This window comes from Apium graveolens, chromosome 6 (assembly GCF_009905375.1).
Source record: "Apium graveolens cultivar Ventura chromosome 6, ASM990537v1, whole genome shotgun sequence".
Taxonomy (NCBI): Eukaryota; Viridiplantae; Streptophyta; class Magnoliopsida; order Apiales; family Apiaceae; genus Apium; species Apium graveolens.
In genome coordinates, this window is record NC_133652.1 from 33,384,198 (window position 1) to 33,408,148 (window position 23,951).

Here is a 23,951-nt window from a genome sequence, read left to right on the forward strand (position 1 = left end):
AATGATGATCTTTACAAGAGATTCTCTAAGATAATGCAGAGTAAGTACGAGATGAGTATGATGGGAGAGTTGAACTACTTTCTTGGTTTACAAGTGAGTCAAAGGAAAGATGGAATATTCATTTGTCAATCCAAGTATATCAGAGAACTTCTCAAGAAGTATAATATGGAAGATTCAACGCCAGCAAAGACTCCCATGCCAACAGCCTCCAAGCTTGATCATGACAAAACTGGTAAGAAAGTTGACATCACAAGCTACAGAGGTATGATAGGCTTATTACTTTATCTCATAACAAGTAGACCAGATATCATGTTTGCAACATGCTTATGTGCTAGATTTCAAGCTGAACCAAAAGAATCTCATCTATAGCTGTTAAAAGAATATTTAGGTTCCTTAAGGGAACTCCAAATCTTGGAATTTGGTACCCTAAAGGTACAGGTTTTGACCTAGTTGGCTATACAGATTCAGATTTTGCAGGTTGTAAGATTGACCGAAAAATTACATCAGGAAGCTGTCAGTTTCTTGGAAGAAGATTGGTATCCTGGCATAGCAAGAAGCAGCTGAAGCTGAATACATAGCTGCTGGAAGCTGTTGTGCTCAAATCTTATGGATGAGGAACCAACTCCGGGATTATGGTCTGTTGGTGTCAAATATCCCAATATTCTGTGACAATACAAGTGCAATAGCAATCTCAAACAATCCAGTTCAACACTCGAGAACAAAGCACATTGATATCAGATATCACCTTATCAGAGAGCATGTCACAAATGGCAGTGTGGAGTTACACTTTGTACCCACAGAGGATCAAATTGCAGACATCTTCACCAAACCACTTGATGAAAACACTTTCTCTAAGTTGGTTAGTGAACTTGAGATGTTAAATATTTCTAATTAATTTTAGAAGTCAATAACTGCAATTTCTTCTGGTTAAATTCACTTGTTGTTTAAATTCAATATCTTCAGGACATCTGAATTTACATGCCATTAATTATTTCTCGTAATTCAATCATTTATGTGCTTACATACAATTTATATATATGGTTGAGCACATTCATATTGATAAAACTATTTAATTTAATTTCAGTGGACTTCAAGTAATTAATATTTAAAGGGGTTCATTGAAATTAATATTAAATATAATGCAGCATAATTATTTTTCACAAAATTATAGTGTTATCAATTAATTGATAATATTTGTAAAAGTAGTGAAATATAATTATGAATTATTATTTGTTTTAAACATCCTTTTCAATGGATTTTTTTTGATGTTTAAAATAAATCAAAGCAGCAAGGGGAGTGTTGGATCGCAACACAGGAGTAAGACTTGGAAATTTTTCTAAGTCATATCCTCTGTGTCGCCACAGACTGTGTCACCACAGAGAGAAAGACTTGGAAATTTTTCTAAGTCATATTGTCTCACTGCTTGGCTCCCAAGACTGCTGGATTCCACGGACTGACTATCTTCAATCAAGTTATTGGGGTTGCTGTCACAAATAATCTTCGCATCAACTTTGGGCGGTTATTCATGAAGCACATTTTGGAGAACCAATCACAATGTCAGAACTTTATCTTATACGCAAGGTTCCTTCATATTGTGCTCAATGGAAAACTGTCAGTAGCCCAAAAGACATCGACTCACAGTGACATCTTGGAAGATCCTCATGTCTTATCTCAACTATTAGTGACCAAGTTACACAAGAAAGGGAACTATCCAAATACAGAGGTTGCTTTCCTAACAGACCACATGATAGATATCTTTACCACTATCAATGCTCAATATAACGAAGAAGAAGAAGCTGAAGATGCACCTGAAGCTGAAGATGAACCTTAAGCTGAAAATGACCCACAGGAAAATATTGATCATGAACCTGAAGAAAATGTGAATGCAGAAGCAGATCAACCTGATCCTGAGCATGGTGATCAAGCAGAGGTTGAAGTTGAACAAGAACAAGAAGCTGAACCTGAAGATTCTCCACAACCTCAACCTAAAGCTGCTAGTCCACCCAATCAAGCTGCTGAGTCTACTCATTCGAATACATCTATCTACAGACCAGTTTTCTCAGGTATGGGTACTTCTGCTATGAGTAATACTTTTGAAGCATGCTCTGATTTCATTAGCATAGATCAATTACACCTTGATTCTCAGCACACATAGATACTCATTGAACAAGTAGATATGAGAGGGATTGAATTTGGCATACCATAGATTCATAACCACCCTCTAGAGCCCAACCAAACACCATCAACTCTCCTAGCTCAAACCCTAGAGTATAAGGACCCAATGCAAATAGAGGGAGAAACTGTACTAGATGCAGCAAATAAGGACGGTACTTTGAGAGAATCCGCAGCTCTGTCTCAGATGAAGCAAAGTAGTGAACATCCTGAGACAACTGTAAACCTCCAAGTATCTTCTCAAAAGGATTCTCTGGCTAAAAAGACAACTACACAGTTACTAGATCTATCTTCTCAACAAGTTAGATCTATTGAAATTCGCCCGTCAGCCACGACATCCTGTAACAAGTCAAACACCTTATCCAATATCCAAGCTCTTGAAGCATTAAATGAGTCGATTAGAAGAGTACTATTTGGTGAAGATGCATTGACGAAAACAAGGAATTCAACCATTTTACGGTTAGAATATCCTGTTCAAGGTCCTTCAATGGATTAACTGCCTTCACATGTGTTAGGAGAGAGTTCTGTAATTGCTGTCAATCCTAGCACAACACTTACCTCCCCAAGACTAATAAACCTGGATGCATCTGCGGATAGTGGATCCGACGTAAGCGCGGATCGGCAACCCATTGGCGATGAACCAGATTTAACTGGTGAGCCTGAGGGGAATGTATCTTCACAGATACAAGGGGAAACTGGGGCTCAGATGCCAAATATAAAGGCCCCAGTGCTCCCCCCAGAGATTCTAACTCTGGATGAGTCATCTCCTGATGATAGACAACTTGTCTCAGACAAGGATCGGGAATTACGAACTCCCATTGCACCACTGCTGACCTCCTTAAGGATGGCTCCAGTGTCTTCTGCAGGTACACTTAGAACTCGGAGCTTTGAGCGGAGTGAGCTTGTGAGAACCAGTGACACATATGAACCTAAACTGAGTGATAGAGTGCTGAGTGATACACTGCGAGAAGCCTGTGAGACACCTACCATCCAAACTACACCTATAGATCTATCAAACTATGTCACTAAAGATTATCTTAAAGAGCAGCTAGCTTTCAAAGACAGCTATCTCAAGGAACAGTTGGCTCTTAAAGATCAACACTTTCAGATAAAACTATCTCTCAGAGATCATCATATCACCGGTATTTTCGATCAACTTGAGCATCAGCAAGCAGCATTCGCCAGTTTACGGGAATTCATTGAGCGATCTCTCTCTCATACAGGAAAAGGAAAATCAACTGCCAACACTGAGTCAAAGATCTCATTTAGCAAGCAAGCACCGATCCCGGTCTCATCTGAAGCAGATCTTGCCAGTACTGGGCCAATGACCTCAGTCAGCAAGCAATTGCCTGCTTCTCTTGAGATCCCTGTCTCGACCTTACATGCTCAATCAATACCAGCTCTGAAGGATAACCCAACTGAGGGGGAGAAAAGGGTAGTAGAACTAGAAAAAGTAGACACTGCTGTTAATCTACTTCAAGATGCCTTTCAAACCACTGGTACGTATGATGAATTTAAAGATAAGATGAAGGAAGAGCTAGAAGAGAGAATTGATGAAATGGTGCTACTCAAGAAAAGATTATCTAAGGAAAGTGCAACATCTCAGGGGATCAATCAGGAAATCTGAGCCAAATTATTACAACTTAGAGAAATCTGTTGTCTCAGATATATGCTCCAAGACCCTTATTTTCTGAAGAGGAACTAGAAGAAGGTGAAATAGATAAAAGTGATGTTCCGATTGGGTGTGAGCCAAGATTCGAAAAAGTGGCTACGGAAGAAAGAATGATCATCTCTGAGGATGAAGAATTTGAAGACGAAGATGCTTTCTCAGATGACTGTCTATCCTATGGAATCACAGAGAAAATCAATCGCTCTTATTTAGAGATTCAAGAAGAAATAGAAAGATCAAGAGCAAGAATTCAAAGAGCTATTCAAAGAAGGAACAGAGAAGAGAGAGAAGCATATCTTTGAGCTAACAGGAAAGGAAGTAAATGGGAAGAAATATAGAAGAAAATGGACAAACCAGAAACATATCACTATTCAGACCTTGGAAACTGTAATCTGTTGAGAACTGTGGAACACTAGAGAGAGACATATGTAAACATCCATGAGTTCTATGATCAGTTCAGCAAAGTAATTACTGGAACTATTGTGAACATTCTGAAGAATGGATGGAAGATCACTATCAATCACAGAGATGGTCTACAGATGAAAGTGTCTACCAGTGTACTGAAGAAGTTGAACATTGTTGAACTGTTCGTCTTAGCCTAAAAAAACCCATGGTTGAAATTGAATGAAAATGAATATTTCAGATACAGACTTTGGAGAATGATTATGGATGTATCTCCTCAAGCATTTATGTATCCATTCGTGATCAAACTATTTGCAGGTGGTAGAATACAAAACATCACCATGTCTGACTAACACATAAGAACCATTTTTTATCTACAACTTACCTTTCTGGAAAGTCAACTAAGGAGCAAAAGAGCTAAACTGGAAGCTCCAGGTGTTAAAAGATCAGAAGCAGATGTCAAAGCTGCTGAAGTTTTATATGCTTATAGGCTCAATGACAAGATGATCAGAGACACGGAGAAGGATATGAAGGCAATCACAAGAGAATATCATGAGATGGTGTTCATCAATGGAGAAGCAGAAATTAATCTTCTAAAAGATACTGAACCCATAATCAGCACTGACAATGAAGGGGAGCTAGCCTTTAGAATCAATAAATACAGGATCAGAATCAAAGACTTCAGGACAAGTGAATCAGGCTCAATACAGTAAGCCTTGACGGATGTCAAACTATCCACATGTAAAGAAGACAAGGTTGCTTTGATCCCTATCATACAGATACTTGACAAAGTAATGGAAGAAGAGTCAATCAATTACACTAGAAGAGTAAGAGGACATCCAAAAAGGATAACAGTCTTCGTTATGTCCAGAAAATCCTCACTATTGTTTGATCTGGTTCCTAAATACTCTAAAGTCAAGTATCTTGAGATAATGCTTCATGAACTGAATAATCCACCTTCAGTCAATGCACTTGAGATAGAAGCTCGTGATTGTGTACAAGCTAGATTGAATAAACTGAAAGAGTCTCCTCCAAAACCTTCAGGTCCTAAGAAGAAAGTCTCTAAGAGAAAATCCGATTAGCCTCAAGAAGAAGAAGGAAACAGGAAGCAGAAGAAGACAAAGAAGACATAGAGTATATGTTCAGGCTAGAGGAACATTTCTTTGTAATTTGTATCTTAAGAAATCTGGAAATGAATATGTAATCCAAAATGTATTTAATTTATCAATCTGTTTTATAGTTCATACTTTTTCTTATTATCAGTTGAGATATCCTTAGGGATTTGCTTGTCGAAATCTAACAATCAAATAGGGGGAGATTGTAAAGCATAATGTAATGTAACATGTAATCGAGGATTTATAACTCAACATGAAAACAAAAACAGATAAATAATATTAAACTGTGAAGCACAGGAACCCTTCAGATGAAGACAAGATAAACACAAAGAACCAAATGATGTGATTGATTTATTGTTATGTTCAATCATGGGAAGAAGTTTATTGTTATGTTCAATCAGCTCTCTCTATACTAGTCACCACAGAAGTTCTTGTCGCCACAGAGGTGATAGTAAAATTGCTCAAGGCATCTGTCGCCACAGAGCCTGTCGCCACAGAGGTGTTAGTACAATTGCTCAAGGCAACTATCGCCATAGAACCTGTCGCCACAGAGGTGTTAACAGATGCTCAAGGAAAATGTCACAATAGAGCTTGTCGCCACAGAGGTTGTCACCACAGATGAACACAAGACAACTCTGTCGCCACAGAGGAGGCACAGGGGAAAGCTTGTCGCCACAGAGTTGTCGCCATAGATGAGTTATTCACAGAATTACTGAAAGAGATATGTCCTAAGTCCAATCATGTATGAGGATTTAGGAATAACTTTTTATGTAATCTGTTTTGATTTCATTGATATTAATAAAAGACTTGTTTCGTTTTTATTACGGGCTCTATCTATTTAAGTGTTTAAATAAGATATACCATAGTTTAGAGTAAAGCTTTTTATGGATTATGATGAGATCATAATAGTGAGACCTAAAAGATGATAACTCTAAACTTAAATAGTTCCTGGTCATAGGATTACTAACTGGTAATTAATAATCCGCAAAGATTGGTACATACTATGCTTGCTCCCTTCAGGAGGATGTCTGTTCTCATAGGCATTTGTGTGGTGACACTATAGCTAGTATGTAGGTGCTTATTATAGAATAAGTTCACTGAACATGACTCGCACAGCTGAACAACTGATGGAGTTCACTCACGTGTCAGCAGTTGTTCATATAGTGATAGTTGTACAAGTATCCTTAGACTTGAGGTCATCGTAGTCATCTTGTGTACACTGAACTATGCTTTGGTTTAGTTCTTAGTCTCCAGGGACAATTATTAGGGCTCTACTGGGTATAGGAATTTGTACACGAAGATAGTGTATTTAATCAGGACATTGGAGGGTAGAAGGAGTTGATTGTACGGTAACTATTCACTGACAGGTTCTTGGTATTCTAAGCAGTGAATTCATATTATCCGGATAGTCGCGATATGTTGAGAAGCATCACTCACGATGTAGAATAAATATAATTAATCAGTTAATTATATTTAGTGAATTTTAATATTCATATAAATAATTAATAAAAGTTTATTATTATTTATTTCTACTACCGGCATAATATTGAACCTACAGGGTCACACCATAAAAGAATATTTTCTTTGATGAAAAATGAGAGAGAGAATTATTTTCTAAATAGTTAAGAAAAAAAATAATGATTAAAATAGTTTTAATTATTATTAAAGCATTTTATGAAGATAAAATGTGGGGGTTAATATATATAAAGATATATTATAAAACCCTAGGAGAGTCCTATAAATAGAATGAGATGGATGGCTCATTTAGATTAACACACATAATTTTGGTTTTGTGAAAACCCTAGCCTCCATCTTCTTCTTCTCTCCCTCTCTCCCAAAAACTCCATTTTTATAAAAGCTCAGTTTTATAAAAAGGTTCATCGAAGATGATCGTTCTTGGTGGATACCGGTAAAGTGCTTCACACACTGAGGAGCAACTGCTAGCACTCCAATTTTATAAAGCTTTGATTCACGAAGTATGATTTCGATTCCTCAGTTTTTTCCCTTTTATACGTTTTTCTATATGTGCGGTATATGGTTTTTACGGAATAAATTGTTATTTCACGCTTCCGCTCATCCGTAAATTCTTTCATTGGTATCAGAGCTAGGTTCTGCATATAGAGATTCATATAAAAAAATTCAGATTTTTTAATGCATGTATGGATTTATTTTGATTTTTGCAAGTTTATTTGGATTTAATTATGAATTAATTCGAAATAATTTTTGCATGAGATTTTGACTACTGATCTAGGTTCTACAAGTGTTGTAGATTGTCTAGGTATTTTTTTCATAATTTTGTGATATTTAGATTATTTGTTATGAATTTTTTAAAATTGTTTTAATTAAAAATTCATGAAATAATTATGCATGTGAATAATTATGATTAAAATTTGCACAAAGACCCATGGCTGATTTGGTATTTTTCTGCTACTCCCTGATTTAAGAAATCATATTATTTTGATTTATATTAATTTATTAATTAAAAGTTAATTAATTTATTAATAATAAAATTAAAATAATAACATATTAATAAAGAGTTATTAATAAGGGAGTAAAGGAAAGGGGGAGTTACTTTTTTTTTTGTAACAACAAGAAAGACCAACAGACACGGCAGGAAGGACCAAACAAAAAAATAAAAACCTGCTATCGGCTGCTGCAGGCGCGTGCAGCGCACGCGGGGAAGGGGTGTGTTGCGCATTCCGTGAATGCGTTACACACTGTTGCACATTTACGGAATGCGTTACACGCGTAAATGGCTCAACAGTGTTGTAACGCATTACGTACATGCGTTACAACCCATATGTCCACATTAAATTTGATTTTTTGGGAGTTTCGTAACTCCGTTTTGGGCGTGCAATATATCGTTAGATTCGTTTTTCCGAGACGGATCTAATGGAGTGGTCAAATATTTTTTATATAAAATTTTTGAACTGTTTATATTCCCAAAAGTGTTTTAAAGCATGTTTTAATTGTTTTACTTGCTTTTAAATGCTATAATAAATCCATACATCATTATATCAATGTGTGACATGATATTAATTGCATGCTTACTTGTTTATTTTTTATATATATATGAGATATATGCATGTGTTTACCATGCGATGATAGATTTAGGTGAACTTAAATCAATATAAGGCGTGCTCTAGAAAATCTAGAATATGAATCGTTTCTTGCCTTGACAATAATATTATGAATACAATCATGAGATTCTTGTGTTTATGAAACACATAATTAAATATGAATTTTCAATTTTGAGAGAAAGGATGATTCTGTCAACAACAGATTTCTATCTGTAAGAAAGGGTTATTAAGTGACGCCTCTTGACAATGCTCCACCCGCTCTGGGAATCATCTGATTATCGATTATTGATTTGAAATATTTAATTTAAAAGGAAGAATCTCTTTATAATATGATTATGATTGTAACGTAATATAATCCCTCTAAAATTAAATAATATCATGTAGTAATTGGCCAATGATACAACGGGCTTGTGTCGGTCATAGCCTTCCAACATGATAGAAAGTGGTTCTTATTTTTAAATCATTGCCATTTCGTGCTACAGCCGAGGGCTTTGATTTTGAAATAAGGAATACTTGTCTATTACATAGAGATGTGTACATTAAATTAGAATCTAAAGGTCGTTACGTGCTACAGCCGTGGGCCGTTGGAGACTGATTCAATTGTACGGAATGTTGGGTTAGACTTGACTTAGAATATTGAGTTTGTCGTGCCACAGCCGTGACTCAAGTATTCAAGAGGCTAAAGTTTGATTAGGGAATAACATAAGATGTAATTGACAAGAGTTGTCTGCCTATTGAACATTACATGGCGGTTCGTGCCACAGCCGAGGTTGTGTGATGGAATGTAGGATCCCTATTCCCACTAGCATTATGAATGCTTAATTTTTCACGTAGGGGTTGAATAAATTAGATGAACTAGTGGGAGCCACTTATGAATAAAGACCCGATTCATATAGTGTTTTGAAATGAAATTGAATATTTGCTAAGTGTTGTTATGTGTTTATCATTTACAGATTTACTATATTATGTCTTCTGCACTATCACTCAGGAGCATACTAGATGCTCACAAGTTGACTGATCCTAATTTAGCTGTATGCTTTCACTGTAACAAGTTAGGGCACTGGAAGAGAAACTGCAAGGTTTACCTTGCAGAATTGAAGAAGAAGAAGGGTAGTAAGACTACCGCTTCTGATTCAGGCATGTTCATGATCGAAGTTAATATGTCACTAGGTCAAATTTCTACTTGGGTATTAGATACCGCCTGTGGTTCTCATATTTGCAATTCGTTGCAAGGACTAAAGGGAAGTAGGAATCTTGAAAAAGATGAGGTGATTCTACGTATGGGCAATGGAGCAAGGGTTGCGGCCATATCTGTAGGATCATTTAGTTTACATATGCCTACGGGCAAGACTATTATTTTGAATAATTGTTATTACGTTCCCTCTATTGTAAGGAATATTATTTCTATCCCTAAGTTGGATTTGGATGGTTTTTCATTTTAATATTAAGAATAATGAATGTTCTATCCTTAGAGATAATATTCTTTATTGACGTGGTATTTTAAATAATGGTCTGTATGTATGTGACATAATTTACTTCAGATTGAACAAACTAATAAAAGAAAAAGGATGATGAAAATCTCACTTTCTTTTGGCACTGCAGACTTGGTCATATTAGTGAAAATAGACTGCGGACATTGCATAATGAAGGGTTACTTGACCCCTTTTGATTTTGAATCATATCCTACATGCGAGTCTTGTCTATTGGGTAAAATGACCAAATCTCCATTTAGTGGACATGGAGAGAGGGCTGCAAATTTGCTAGGATTGGTACACACAGATGTATGTGGACCAATGTCTACGCAAGCCATGGGTGGATTTTCATACTTCATTACTTTCATAGATGATAGATCTAGATTCGGATATGTGTTTGATGAAACACAAGTCTGATACCTTTGAAAAGTTCAAAGAGTATAAGTATGAAATGGAGAAACAAACCAAAAATGGTATTATAACTCTTCGATCAGATCGAGGTGGTGAATACTTGAATGGAGAGTTTCTGGATTGTCTCAAAGAAAAGGGTATAGTCTCCCAGTGGACTCCTCCAGATTGGTATCTGAAAGGAGAAATCGAACTTTGTTAGACATGGTTCGGTCCATGATGAGCTATGCGAATCTTCCAGTATTCCTGTGGGGTTATGCATTGGAAACCTCAGCATATTTACTGAATAAGGTGCCTTCCAAATATGTTCCTCAAACTCCATATGAGATATGGAAAGAAAGGAAACCGAGTCTTAAACACGTTAAGATTTGGGGATGTCCAGCTTATGTCAAGAAAGTTGACCCAGATAAGCTGGAATCTCGATCCGTAAAATGTAGTTTTGTGGGATATCCTAAAGAGACTTTAGGGTATTACTTTTACACCGATCATCGGGTGTTTGTCTCCAGACATGCTACCTTCTTGGAAAAGGAGTTTATCCTTGAAGGAAACAGTGGGAGCAAAATTGAACTTGATGAAGTTCAAGAAGCACAAACTACTACGAATCAAGCGGAAACACCTGTTCAGCCTGAACAACCTTCTGTGGAACAACCCATTCGTAGGTCAGGGAGAGTGTCTCGCCAACCTGAGAGGTATTATGGCCTCGTCATTGAGAATGACAATGAGTTGTCAATCATTGATGATGACGACCCTATGACCTATAATGAGGCTATGAGTAGTGTTGACTCAGAGAAATGGCAAAGTGCCATGAAATCCGAAATGGAATCTATGTATACGGTATACAAAAGAAAGATTAGAGCAGATGTCCAGGTGGAGACCTTTAAAGCCAGGCTTGTGGCAAAAGGATTCAAACAAAGACAATGGATTGAGTTTGATAAAACTTTTTACCTGTAGCCCTGTTAAAATCAGTTCGGATTTTACTTGCGATTGCTGCTTACTACGACTATGAGATCTGGCAAATGGCCAGATGGTTTTCTTTCCAAGGGAAATGAAAACCTAGTGTGTAAGCTGCTGCGAACCATTTGTGGTTTAAAGCAAGCTTCTCGTAGATGGAACATCCATTTTGATGAGACAATCAAAGAGTTTGGTTTTATCAAAAACGTAGATGAACCATGTGTCTACAAAAGGGTTAGTGGGAGCGCGGTAACATTTCTTGTATTATATTGAAAGAGAGTTGACACACATAACAACATAGCAGACCCACTCACAAAGCCACTTTCTGAAAGTCACTTTGATCGTCATAAAGACATGATGGGTATTAGATACCAAAGTGATTGGCTTTAGTACAAGTGGGAGATTGAAAGAGATATGTCCTAAGTCCAATCATGTATGAGGATTTATGAATAAATTTTTATGTAATCTGTTTTGATTTCATTGATATTAATAAAAGACTTGTTTTGTTTTTATTACGGGCTCTATCTATTTAAGTGTTTAAATAAGATATACCATAGTTTGGAGTAAAGCTTTTTATGGGTTATGATGAGATCATAATAGTAAGACCTAAAAGATGATAACTCTAAACTTAAATAGTTCCCGGTCATAGGATTACTAACTGGTAATTAATAATCCGCAAAGATTGGTACATACTATGATTGCTCCCTTCAGGAGGATGTATGTTCTCATAGGCATTTGTGTGGTGACACTATAGCTATTATGTAGGTGCTTATTATAGAATAAGTTCACTGAACATGACTCGCTTCAGCTGAACAACTGATGGAGTTCACTCACGTGTCAGCAGTTGTTCACATAGTGATAGTTGTACAAGTATCCTTAGACTTGAGGTCATCATAGTCATCTTGTGTACACTGAACTATGCTTTGGTTTAGTTCTTAGTCTCCAGGGACAATTATTAGGGCTCTACTGGGTATAGGAATTTGTACACGAAGATAGTGTATGATCAATAAAGGATCTACTCCTTCCAGTGAAGGAAGAGAATGTTCAAAGCTGATCCACTTATGCTAGTTCAGGAATCTCTGGCCAGAGTGAATGAAATTAGAAAGGAGTTTCTAATTTACATAGAACTGAGCATAGTGAATGGGAAAGCAAATGATTAAATTATATAGGCTTGACACAAGATCCATGCCTTGTATTTAATCAGGACATTGGAGGGTAGAAGGAGTTGATTATACGGTAACTATTCACTGACAGGTTCTTGGTATTCTAAGCAGTGAATTCATATTATCCGGATAGTCGTGATATGTTGAGAAGCATCACTCACGATGTAGAATAAATATAATTAATCAGTTAATTATATTTAGTGAATTTTAATATTCATATAAATAATTAATAAAAGTTTATTATTATTTATTTCTACTACCGGCATAATATTGAACCTACAGGGTCACACCATAAAAGAATATTTTCTTTGATGAAAAATGAGAGAGAGAATTATTTTCTAAATAGTTAAGAAAAAGAAATAATGATTAAAATAGTTTTAATTATTATTAAAGCATTTTATGAAGATAAAATATGGGGGTTAATATATATAAAGATATATTATAAAACCCTAGGAGAGTCCTATAAATAGAATGAGATGGATGGCTCATTTAGATTAACACACATAATTTTGGTTTTGTGAAAACCCTAGCCTCCATCTTCTTCTTCTTCTCTCTCTCTCTCCCAAAAACTCCATTTTTATAAAAGCTCAGTTTTATAAAAAGGTTCATCGAAGAGGATCATTCTTGGTGGATACCGGTAGAGTGCTTCACACACTGAGGAGCAACTGCTAGCACTCCAATTTTATAAAGCTTTGATTCACGAAGTATGATTTCGATTCCTCAGTTTTTTCCCTTTTATACGTTTTTCTATATGTGCGGTATATGGTTTTACGGAATAAATTATTATTTCACGCTTCCGCTCATCCGTAAATTCCTTCATTGGTATCAGAGCTAGGTTCTGCATATAGAGATTCATATAAAAAATTACAGATTTTTTAATGAATGTATGGATTTATTATGATTTTTGCAAGTTTATTTGGATTTAATTATGAATTAATTCGAAATAATTTTTGCATTATATTTTGACTACTGATCTGGGTTCTACAAGTGTTGTAGATTGTCTAGGTATTTTTTTCATAATTTTGTGATGTGTAGATTATTTGTTATGAATTTTTTAAAATTATTTTAATTAAAAATTCATGAAATAATTATGCATGTGAATAATTATGATTAAAATTTGCACAAAGACCCATGGCTGATTTGGTATTTTTCTGCTACTCCCTGATTTAAGAAATCATATTATTTTGATTTTTATTAATTTATTAATTAAATTGTTATTTCACGCTTCCGCTCATTTGTAAATTCCTTCAATTGCATGAAATAATATTAATGAATTGTGTGGACAAGAATTGGCCACCTGTCCATTGAATTTTGAAAGACTACAAATCAAATTGAATGAATGTTCATTCAGTTAGTTATCTTCTCCAGCAACACATTTTTGTTTACGAGAGCTCCATTAAAGCTTCACATTTATTATCCTTGTAAATATATTGTTATGCTGCTGAATTTATTGTAGATAATCAATACATTGATTAGATTGTAGCAACCTCAAGGTTTATATTAATAAAACAATATATTCCTCGTATTGTTTTGTGTTATTTTTGATTCCGTACTTTTAACGAAGAACTTGAAACGAATCGAAAAAGATTGTAGGTATCGTATTCAATCCCCCTTCTACGATACTTTGGGACTAACAGTGGTCCTAGAAAATAAATGAATTAATATTATTCAAAATATTTTAATTTATGAGCCACATAATTCTTATATAACAATTTAGTTAAAGCTTAAACATATTATTAATTACTTTTTATTTCAGACATATATTTGTTAAGACATATATCTGTCGGAACAAGAATACATTTATTGACTTGGTAGTTAGGCTGTTCATCCATGTCTCTGTGCTTTCACATATATGCTCAAATTCGTGCTAATACTCTCAAATCTATGCTCAAATTCGTGCTCATACCCTCAGGTCCCCAAATCTAGACATCAAATCCATGTCACATCAAGAATCCAAGACATCAAGAACTCGGGTTTTAAATTTCTTTTCACACTTGAACATGTAAGTACAGTCTTTTATGAACTCGGTTGTATATGTACTCTCTTTTGAATTTATTTTGATGAATTCATTTTTTTTGTGATTCTGAACTAGGGTTCATATTGATTTGGGGGAAATATAAAGACTTCACAATTTGTTTTTATGAAGCTATAAGGACATGTAAGTACTTTAATTTACGAATTTGGGTTATATAAGTCCTCTGTTTTGAATTCATTTTGATGTTTTTTTTACTTCAATTAGGATTCAGTTATAAAGATTTGAGGGAAATATAAAGATTTCACAATTTAGTCTGAATTTGAGGTTCTATTCAGACTTTTAAAAGATGGATAGATCATGGTTAAAAGCGGATAGAAGAACAAAATAATTCAAAAAAAGGGTGGAAGATTTGTTAATATTGGCATTTGCGAATGGGTATAATGCAGAAAAAATCAGTTGTCCATGTGTAAACTGCGCACATAGTAAATCATGGAGAGCGCAAATAGTTAAAACCATCCTTTTCAAAATGGTATTGATCAAACTTATACACGTTGAACATGGCACGGGGAGAATAATTCCGTAGAAAGTTCTGATAAAACCGACACTTTAGGATCTATCAATCAAGGCACCTCAGGAATGGGTGAACGTGACGAGGACGACGAAAATGATATGTCTTCTGATGAAAGTTCTGACGAAACCGACACTTCTGATTTCATCAACCATGTTAAAGGTGAACATCAACCTCTTTATCATGGATGTGAGAGGTACACTAAGATGAAAGCTATGGTCTAGTTATACAACTTGAAAGTGAAGCATGGTATGTCTGATTCATGCTTCAGTGATATTCTATTATTACTTGGCTCTTTACTTCCGGAAGGCAACGACATCCCTTTTTCCTTCAATGAAGCAAAAAAAACCTTATATGCATTAGGAATGGGGTACGAAAAGATACACGCATGTCCGAATAATTGTCTCTTATACCGTGGTGATTTAGATGAAGAACAAACTACTTGTCGCGTATGTAAGGCCTCTAGATGGAAATTGAACAAAAAAGGAGATGAACTTGAAGAGGTCCCTGCTAAAGTTCTATGGTATTTCCCGCCGATACCAAGATTACGAAATTTATTCAATTTACCTCACATTGCAAAGGACATGACGTGGCATGACACCGAGCGACAAAAGGATGGTAAAATGAGGCATCCGGTTTTTCCCCTTTTATGGGATTTTCCGCATCATCAATATATTGTTCGTGTTCATTTAATTTTTGCACATATTAATTACATTTCGTTTTATAATTTTGCCATGATTAAATCTATTTTACTTACCTTTAACCCATAAATTTTGATAAAAACAGTAGAAGAGATTGTAATTATGCCCATACATCAGCCAAAATCTTTAATATTGATGTTTATATCAGGCAAGCTTCCATCTGGAAGTGGTTCAAGCCAACTCGTGAGAACAGCTAAAATTCCTGTTGGAATAATCTTAAATTTAGTTATTAATTATTTATTTATTTAATTATTAGATATTTTAGATATTTAGCAATAGATTAATTATTAGAGAAAAATATTATTTTAGAATTGTTTAGTAGTGGGGTAGTGGAGTAAATTATGGACATGTAATTTACCCATTAATTAGTAGTGGTTAGTTTGGGTAGTAGTTAGTTTTAATATGTTTGTAAAGCCTATATAATGACTAGTTTATTGAGTTTTAAAACAAGAAATATAGCACTACAAGCTCTCTGCAAAAAAAAAATGTAGGTGTCTTTTTTCTCTAAGGTTTTATAACAATTCAATGATCTTAAAACTCAGCCCAGAAAATATAAAATTGAATAAAAAACGTCATCATTATGGTTATATATTGCATCTGAAAAGTGTTTGTGTTGTGAATTGGATGAAGAACTCAATTATCTGCGTTTATTTTAAATGCCAAAGTCCAAAAAGTAATTGAAATGTAAATAATTAAAAGATGATCGAAAATAAGAAATAATTTACAATAAATTATGAAAATTAAGTTATAATAAGTGATGAGTAATCTGGTTTTTGTGAAAAAAAGAAGAGAAAAGAATTAACTAAACATTTCAATCGGGAAAAGCTCATAAAAAGTACTCTCCCCTTTTTGAATTATAAGTATTGCCCATATCTGCAAGGGACTTGTGAGTTGTGGTATTTTTTTACTAGACACTGGGCATAGACTTTTTTAAAGGGTCGGAGCAACAGATGAGGAAGATTTATGGAGGTATGGGGTAATCCATAATTATGGGGACTCAAAATCAGTTGGGTTATGGGTTTTAGTCGTCCATATCGACCATATTTCACTTCCTACTTGGCTCAATATTTTAGAATATTCACTCCATACTAACCCTGGATTTCATACTTTTGTGACCTATATTTTCTTAGTGGTGATGTAGGGCAAGTGTCATTTTGAATATCAAATTATATTGTGGACAACTTGTCAATAAATCTAGCTTAAAAAAACTCTATAAATTAAGACTATCTCTCGTTCAGTTCTTCACATTCAAATTAACACTTTTACTCATTCTTGCAATGACTTGTTATAACAACTCCGCCAAGTTCTTCATTGTTGTATCAACCCTGGTAGCACTATTTGCGTCATTGACTTCAGGCCATACAGGGGAAGTGCAACCTGCAGCAGTTACAGGTCTACTTAGGATAGTGCAGATCCGATTTAGTGGCCTACTGGTCTGTGCACCTAATGGAAACCCTCCACCAAGCGGTGGCCTCCCAGGTGTTGCCGGAGCTGTTCTTAGTGGCTCCTGCAACGGTGCTACTGGCAACCTTGGCATGGCCATAACAGATATCAATGGATTTTATAGCGGTATACTTACCCTTGCAGATGGTCTTTTGTTTGATCCGAGTCAAGGAGTGCCATGTTTTCTTACCGTGCAACTTCCACTCGTTGGAACTACTTGTCAGGTATTTCCTCCCACAGGAACCCTGCGAGCACCTCTTCAGTTAGTTAGCGTCATTACCAATCTAGTTGGTGGTATTGTTCTCGTTGCCAACGCTGGGCCGTATCAGTATGTGGCCTAGTTTCTCTCCAGGTCTCCCTGATCATGCATGCCAAACTCTATGTATAAGTTGATTCTATCTCCGTTTGTAAAATAATTATCTGCATGCTTATGCTTTTACTGCATGCATGCGGGCAAGTCTTTTCGTGCTTTAAAATGGAGCATGTAATGTTGTGTTTATTGTAATTTTATATTTATAATGAAGGGAGTTAAAAAAGAATATTAAAACCATGTTAGAAGTTAATTAAGTAATATATATAGAGACTAAAAATGAGAGCAATATACATGAATACCGGGAGATACCGTTCATTTATATACATTTTTCTTTTGGATGTCCCATTCAATTAAAAATTTAATGATATAAAATCTTGCTCCCACTATACTCTCTTTATTCATTAAATATTAATTTATCTCACCACTTTATCCAATTTTATACCTTTTCTCACCAAATTATATTTGGTGTGCTAGGTGTCCAAACCATTTGTATACAAATGGATGAGACTGAGGGAACAAAGTTTTATTTGTGAAGCTAATAAATCATATTTGCATCCAATAGGATAAAAAAATATGGGTACTTTAACAAATAATCGAAACAAATTATATTCTTATATATATACCCTATTATATTAAAAATAAAAATTAAAAGTTAGGTTGCTGGTCATTGATAACTTAATTGATAACTTAATTCATAGCCGTCAGAACAAATCGACGAGAACAATTAAATTTAGTTTTAAAAATTAGTATTATTTAAAATGTATAAGTTTCGAATTCTGCCACCAACATATTAAAATAAATTATAATTTACAACACTACTAGAAAATGGGGTTAAATTCAACCGGTTAAATTCAACCGGTTAAATTCAACCGAACCTAAACTCAACCGTATATGGTTGAATTTGAATTCAACATTGTTAGACCTTTGACCTGCGCTCAAATTCAACCGAACAAATTCAACCGTCGCTAAATTCAACCGACTAAATTCAACCGGTTTTCAATTCAACCAGAACCCGTTGAATTTAGTATTCCCAATTTTTCCCTGAGCGGGAAATTTCCCCCCCAAAAGTTAAATTCAACTGAATAAATTCAAGTGCTTTATAGTCAACCAAAACCGGTTGAATTTAGAATAGCCAATTTTTGGATGAGCGGGAAAGTTCCCTCCAAAAATAAATTCAACCGGATAAATCAACGGAAATCTTATTCAACGATTTCCGGTTGAATTTAGTATGAACACTTTTTTGTTTGCGGGAAAGTTCCCACCAAAATGAATAAATTCAGCGGATTTTAATTCAACCGTATCTGGTTGGATATACCCGCTGTTCTTTTTCAACCGTATCTGGTTGAATATACCCGCTGTTCATTTTCAACCATTTCCTGTTGTATTTGGGTAACACATTTAGAAACCCTACTGTCAGTATCCTTTCTTTCCAGTAGCCTCTTTTTTCTTCTTTCACCATTTTTCCTATCTCCTTTAATTTCTTAATCTTCAATTTTAAAAGCATTCATGTCCAAGTAAGTATTCTTTCACATTTTTCATATATATACTTGTAATTCTTGTATTCATATATGTCAATTGTGTTAATATTGTTAATTTTTTTATATGTCAATTGTGTTAATATTGTCAATTGTGGCTAAATTAGTGTGATTATTACTTATTTTTAGTATGTTAAGATAATCATAAGACATTGAGTTATATAATGATTGTATCAATCATACCAATGAAATATTAATTTAATTAAGTTGTTTATTGATGTTAGTTCTTGTCTATAATAACTAATTAATCAAAATATGATAATTGTAGATGGCATCCGATCGAAGTTGGATGCATCGTAGGTTTGATGCAAGGAATAATATAACCGAGGAGTACAAACATGGTGTACAAAATTTCATCAATTTTGCTATGAAAAGGGAAGTTGATTCAATGGGGAGGATAAGATGTCCATGTAATGAGTGTGGAAATACATGGCGTAAATTACCCGACAATGTAACTTATGATTTGTATTGACATGGCATTATGGAGTCATATACTAAATGGGTTTTTCATGGCGAAAAGCGTAGGTCCGGGGTTGAAGCCGGGACTAATTTGGGTAATAATGATCCTAGAGATGATGATATGTATGATGCACGTGAAATGCTTCAAGACTTTGCGGATGCACATGAAAATTTCGGGAATGGTGAAGAGGAACCGACTGCAACAGCAAAATTTTTTTATGAGATGTTAGACGGTGCTTCTGAACCTCTTTATCCAAATTGTCCAAGTTCTACCACTTTGTCATTCGTAAATAGGTTGTTATATTTCAAGAACAAGCATGGTTGTAGTAACAAGGGCTTTGATGAGTTACTTGAACTTATTGGGTCAGTATTGCCGGAGAAACACAATCTACCTGAGACATATTATGATGTGAAAAAGATGATAAGTGGTTTGAATATGGGATATGAAAAGATTGATGCTTGCGAGAATGATTGCATGTTATTTTACAAGGAAAATAGTAAAAAGACATGTTGTGCCATATGTCACAAAGGTCGATATATGGACCGAAAGGATAACCAAAAGAAGCTGATTCCAAGAAAGATCTTGCGATACTTTCCACTTATACCGAGACTACAACGTTTGTACATGTCTGAGCAAACTGCTAAGTGTATGACGTGGCACCATGATAGGGTCATAGTTGATGGTCAGTTATCTCACCCGACAGATGGAGATGAATGGAAAACATTTGATGTTAGATTTTCGAGATTTGCAAAAGAGGCACGAAATATTAGACTTGGCCTTTCTAGTGATGGATTTGACCCATTTCGTGATCCACTTGCCAGGGATTATTCCGTATGGCCCGTTGTGGTGGTTGTTTACAACCTTCCACCATCTATGTGCATGAAAGCTCCATATATGTTCATGCCTCTCATTGTTCCCGGTCCTAGTGATCCTACAAAAGACCTACATATTTACCTCCGACCGTTAATTGATGAATTGAAGCTATTATGGCATACAGGAGTGGAAACATATGATAGGTCATCACGCACAAATTTTCAGATGAGGGCTGCACTAATGTGGACTATTAGCGACTTTCCAGCACTTGCGATGTTAAGTGGATGGTCGACTAAAGGTAAGTTGTCTTGTCATGTATGTAGTGGTGATATCAAAGGCTTTCAGCTGAGGAATGGTGGTAAGCCTTCTTTCTTTGGCACTGCTCGATATTTTTTGGAACCGGGTGATCCATTGAGGAGTAGCACAAAGTTTGGAAAGAAAGAGGTTCGTTCTGTCACAGCTCGACATTCAGGTGGAAGGGCAAAGACTGTATGTGATCTTATACAATTTCCTCCTCCAGGAAAGTTAACAAAAAGAAGACCTCGGGACTATGGTGTTACTCATAATTGGACTCATTATTCTCCATTTTTTGAGCTCCCGTATTGGGAGACACTTGATCTTCGGCACAATATTGATGTCATGCATACTGAAAAGAATGTTTTTGAAAACATTTTCTACACGATGTTAGCTGACAAGAACAAGACCAAAGATAACTTAAAATCAAGGTATGATTGTGAGGAACTTGGTATTCGACATGAGTTGTGGGTTCAAGATGGAGACATAATGCCACATGCTCCATATGCGCTCTTGAGGGAACAAGTTGATAATTTGTTTGAGTGGATTTCAACACTTAAACTTCCAGATGGTTACGTTTCAAATATATCTAGGTGTGTGAATTTTGAAAAACATACTATTCGTGGTATGAAATCGCATGATTGTCATATTTTCATGCAAAAATTATTGCCTATTGTTTGTCGTGACTTATTACCGAGGCAAGTGGCTGATGCCATTATTGAATTGTCTAACTTCTTCCAAAATTTGTGCTCATCTACCTTGAAATACTCAGATTTGTTAAAAATGGAGAAAGATATTGTGAGGATAATGTCTAAGTTTGAAACCATCTTTACTCCCGGTTTTTTTGACCCGATGGAGCACTTGCCACTACATTTGGCCACCGAGTGTAAGTTGGGTGGCCCTGTTACATATCGATGGATGTACCCTTTTGAAAGATTTTTACATGGATTGAAGATGAAAGTTAGAAACAAAGCACATCCGGAGGGGTCAATGGCTGAACGCTATATTGAGGAGGAATGTGTGCACTTTTGTTCTCTATATTTTGAATCCAAAGTTGAAATAATGCACAATCGATTGCGTCATTACGAGGCACCCAAAACGTGTAATGATCCTAACTTGTTAGAAGTTTACACGTATCCGGTGAAACCCATTGTAAGAAAAGGGCATAGAATCTTGACGGCCGATGAAGATAGACTCATCAAATATTATGTTCTTATCAACACACCGGAGGTTGCAAAGTACTTGGGGTAAGGTCTTTAACAAATCTATGATATTTTTTACTTTGATTTATTTTATTGTAATGATTGTTATTTGTTTTTAGTGAATTTAACAAGTTGGTACATAGAAAATACCCAGAGTTTGATGATGCAGCAAAAGAAAGATTTCAAAAAGATCGATTCACAAATTGGTTTGAAAGAAGGGTATGTGTCTAAACACATACATATAAATGTTTCTTATTGTCCTCAAATATTATAATTATAATGCACTTATAAATATATATAAATTTTTAGGTAGCGGATGATCCACAACTCAAAAATATTTTTAAGGATTTAATAAAAGGTCCGATGCGAGATGTGGATATTTACAATGGTTGCCACTGTAATGGTTACAAATTTGGTTGTGCAAATTCTAATGAACGCACTTCACCAAATTCGGGTGTGCTTGTCATTGGTAAGAAATATATGGTACTTAATTATTTCGTATCTATTGTTCTCTCTTTCGTTATATTAATGCATTGCTTGTACCTAAGAAATTTACTCATTTATATGTAGGATCTTCATATAAGGGGAGTTTTGAAAATAATTATGGTCGACTCGAAGAAATACTTGAGCTTCATTACCGTAATGGGCATAAAGTTATATTATTTAAATGTCATTGGTTTGATCATACAAAGCATGTCAAGGTGGATAGAAATAGGATGACAACGGTGGATGTTCGATCAACATTAAATGCGGAAGATGTGTTCGTGTTAGCTAGTTAAGCTCATCAAGTGTATTATGCGAGGAATATTTCTAATCCAAAGTCACCATGGTACACCATTTTAACAACAAGGAGTCGTTTTGTTAATGAAGAAGTGAAATCTAAATGTACTTTACATCAAGTGAAGATGCCTTGCAAAATGAGGTTTCAAATGCTTCATCATCTCGTGTCGAGCCCGTAATGATTCATGATCCTTCAAATTTTTTTATTGATCTGAGATTTGTTGAAAATGACAATTCTACGGATGAGTACAACGAAGAACAAAATCAAGATGAAGACATGATTATTGATGAAGAAAGTGAAAGCGAGGAAGATGACATGGCTTAATTTAAAATTTTAGTGATTTTACAAAAAATATGTTTAAGTTGAAAATTATTGTAATGGTCGTGTTTAATTTTTCAATTGTAATATTGATTTGTATTAGACATTAAATTTTAAATGTTAGATAAATATATATTAGCCTTCAATTTATTATTGTTGCAAAAGCAGGGCTCAGGTTCCAGTAGCTACTGGAGGAGGTAAGAAGTGGTGTATTAAACCAACCGGTTTTAATTGATTTTAACTCCTAAAATCAACCATTTTCGATTGCATTTACCCGTGTCGGGTCATATCTTCACAACTGAAATAAAATATTTTCTCTCACAAACCCTTTCTTGTGTAACTCTCTCTGGAAGCCGCCTCCAAAATCGAGAATGGCACTCTCCTCCCAAGTCCTCCCCAAAAACACAAACCACTCCGCCTACACCTTACAACACACCAACCACTCCGCCTCCACCTCCCAAGTCCTCGCCGTCGTCACTCTCCTCCCTGTCAGCGGAACCCTACTTTTCCTCGCCGGAACAACCCTAATCGGAACCCTAATAGGCCTTACTGCTCTCACTATTGGGCTTGTTGTCACTGGATTTCTCGGATTCAGGGCTTTTGGGATGATGGGGCTTTCATTGCTTTCTCCACAGGTATAAATTTTATGGGAAGAGTACATTCAAATAGCATCACACATGACTTCTCCTCTTTGTCAGCGTTATAAAAAGATTATTATTGAGGTAATAATATAAATTATTATTATTATTAAGCTATCTAGACATGACTGTTTTTCCAATTAATCTCATTTATCTGATATATCTGCACCTGACTGTTTTTCCATTAGTATTGTGCCAAAAATTACATTTCAGTCTTTATATTATGCTAATATAAAAATCCAAACTATTATTGTAGTCTGCTTTAGGCTTAAAGAACCGACCTACAGATTACCTGTAGTTTGGCTTTAATAGTAAAATATAGATATAGATTTAATAGTAAGATATAGATTTAGATTCTTTTAAATGATTAAAAAGTTGTGTGTATATTGTTTTGGCAGTGTAGTCTAATCAGATTTTTATTCTTAACCACAGGATACGCGCTTAGATCATATGGAGGTGGACGAAGATGACAATGATG

The 23,951-nt window shown here is 35.3% G+C and overlaps 1 protein-coding gene across 1 annotated transcript; it reads left to right on the plus strand.

The window, feature by feature from the left end:
* Window positions 1-19,448: 19,448 nt before the first annotated feature.
* On the plus strand, window positions 19,449-22,515 carry LOC141664870 (uncharacterized). Its single transcript, XM_074470825.1, has 4 exons — window positions 19,449-21,772; window positions 21,856-21,955; window positions 22,046-22,205; window positions 22,307-22,515. Exons 1-4 carry the CDS (start codon window positions 19,449-19,451, stop codon window positions 22,513-22,515), a joined length of 2,793 nt encoding a protein of 930 aa, XP_074326926.1.
* Window positions 22,516-23,951: the final 1,436 nt, after the last annotated feature.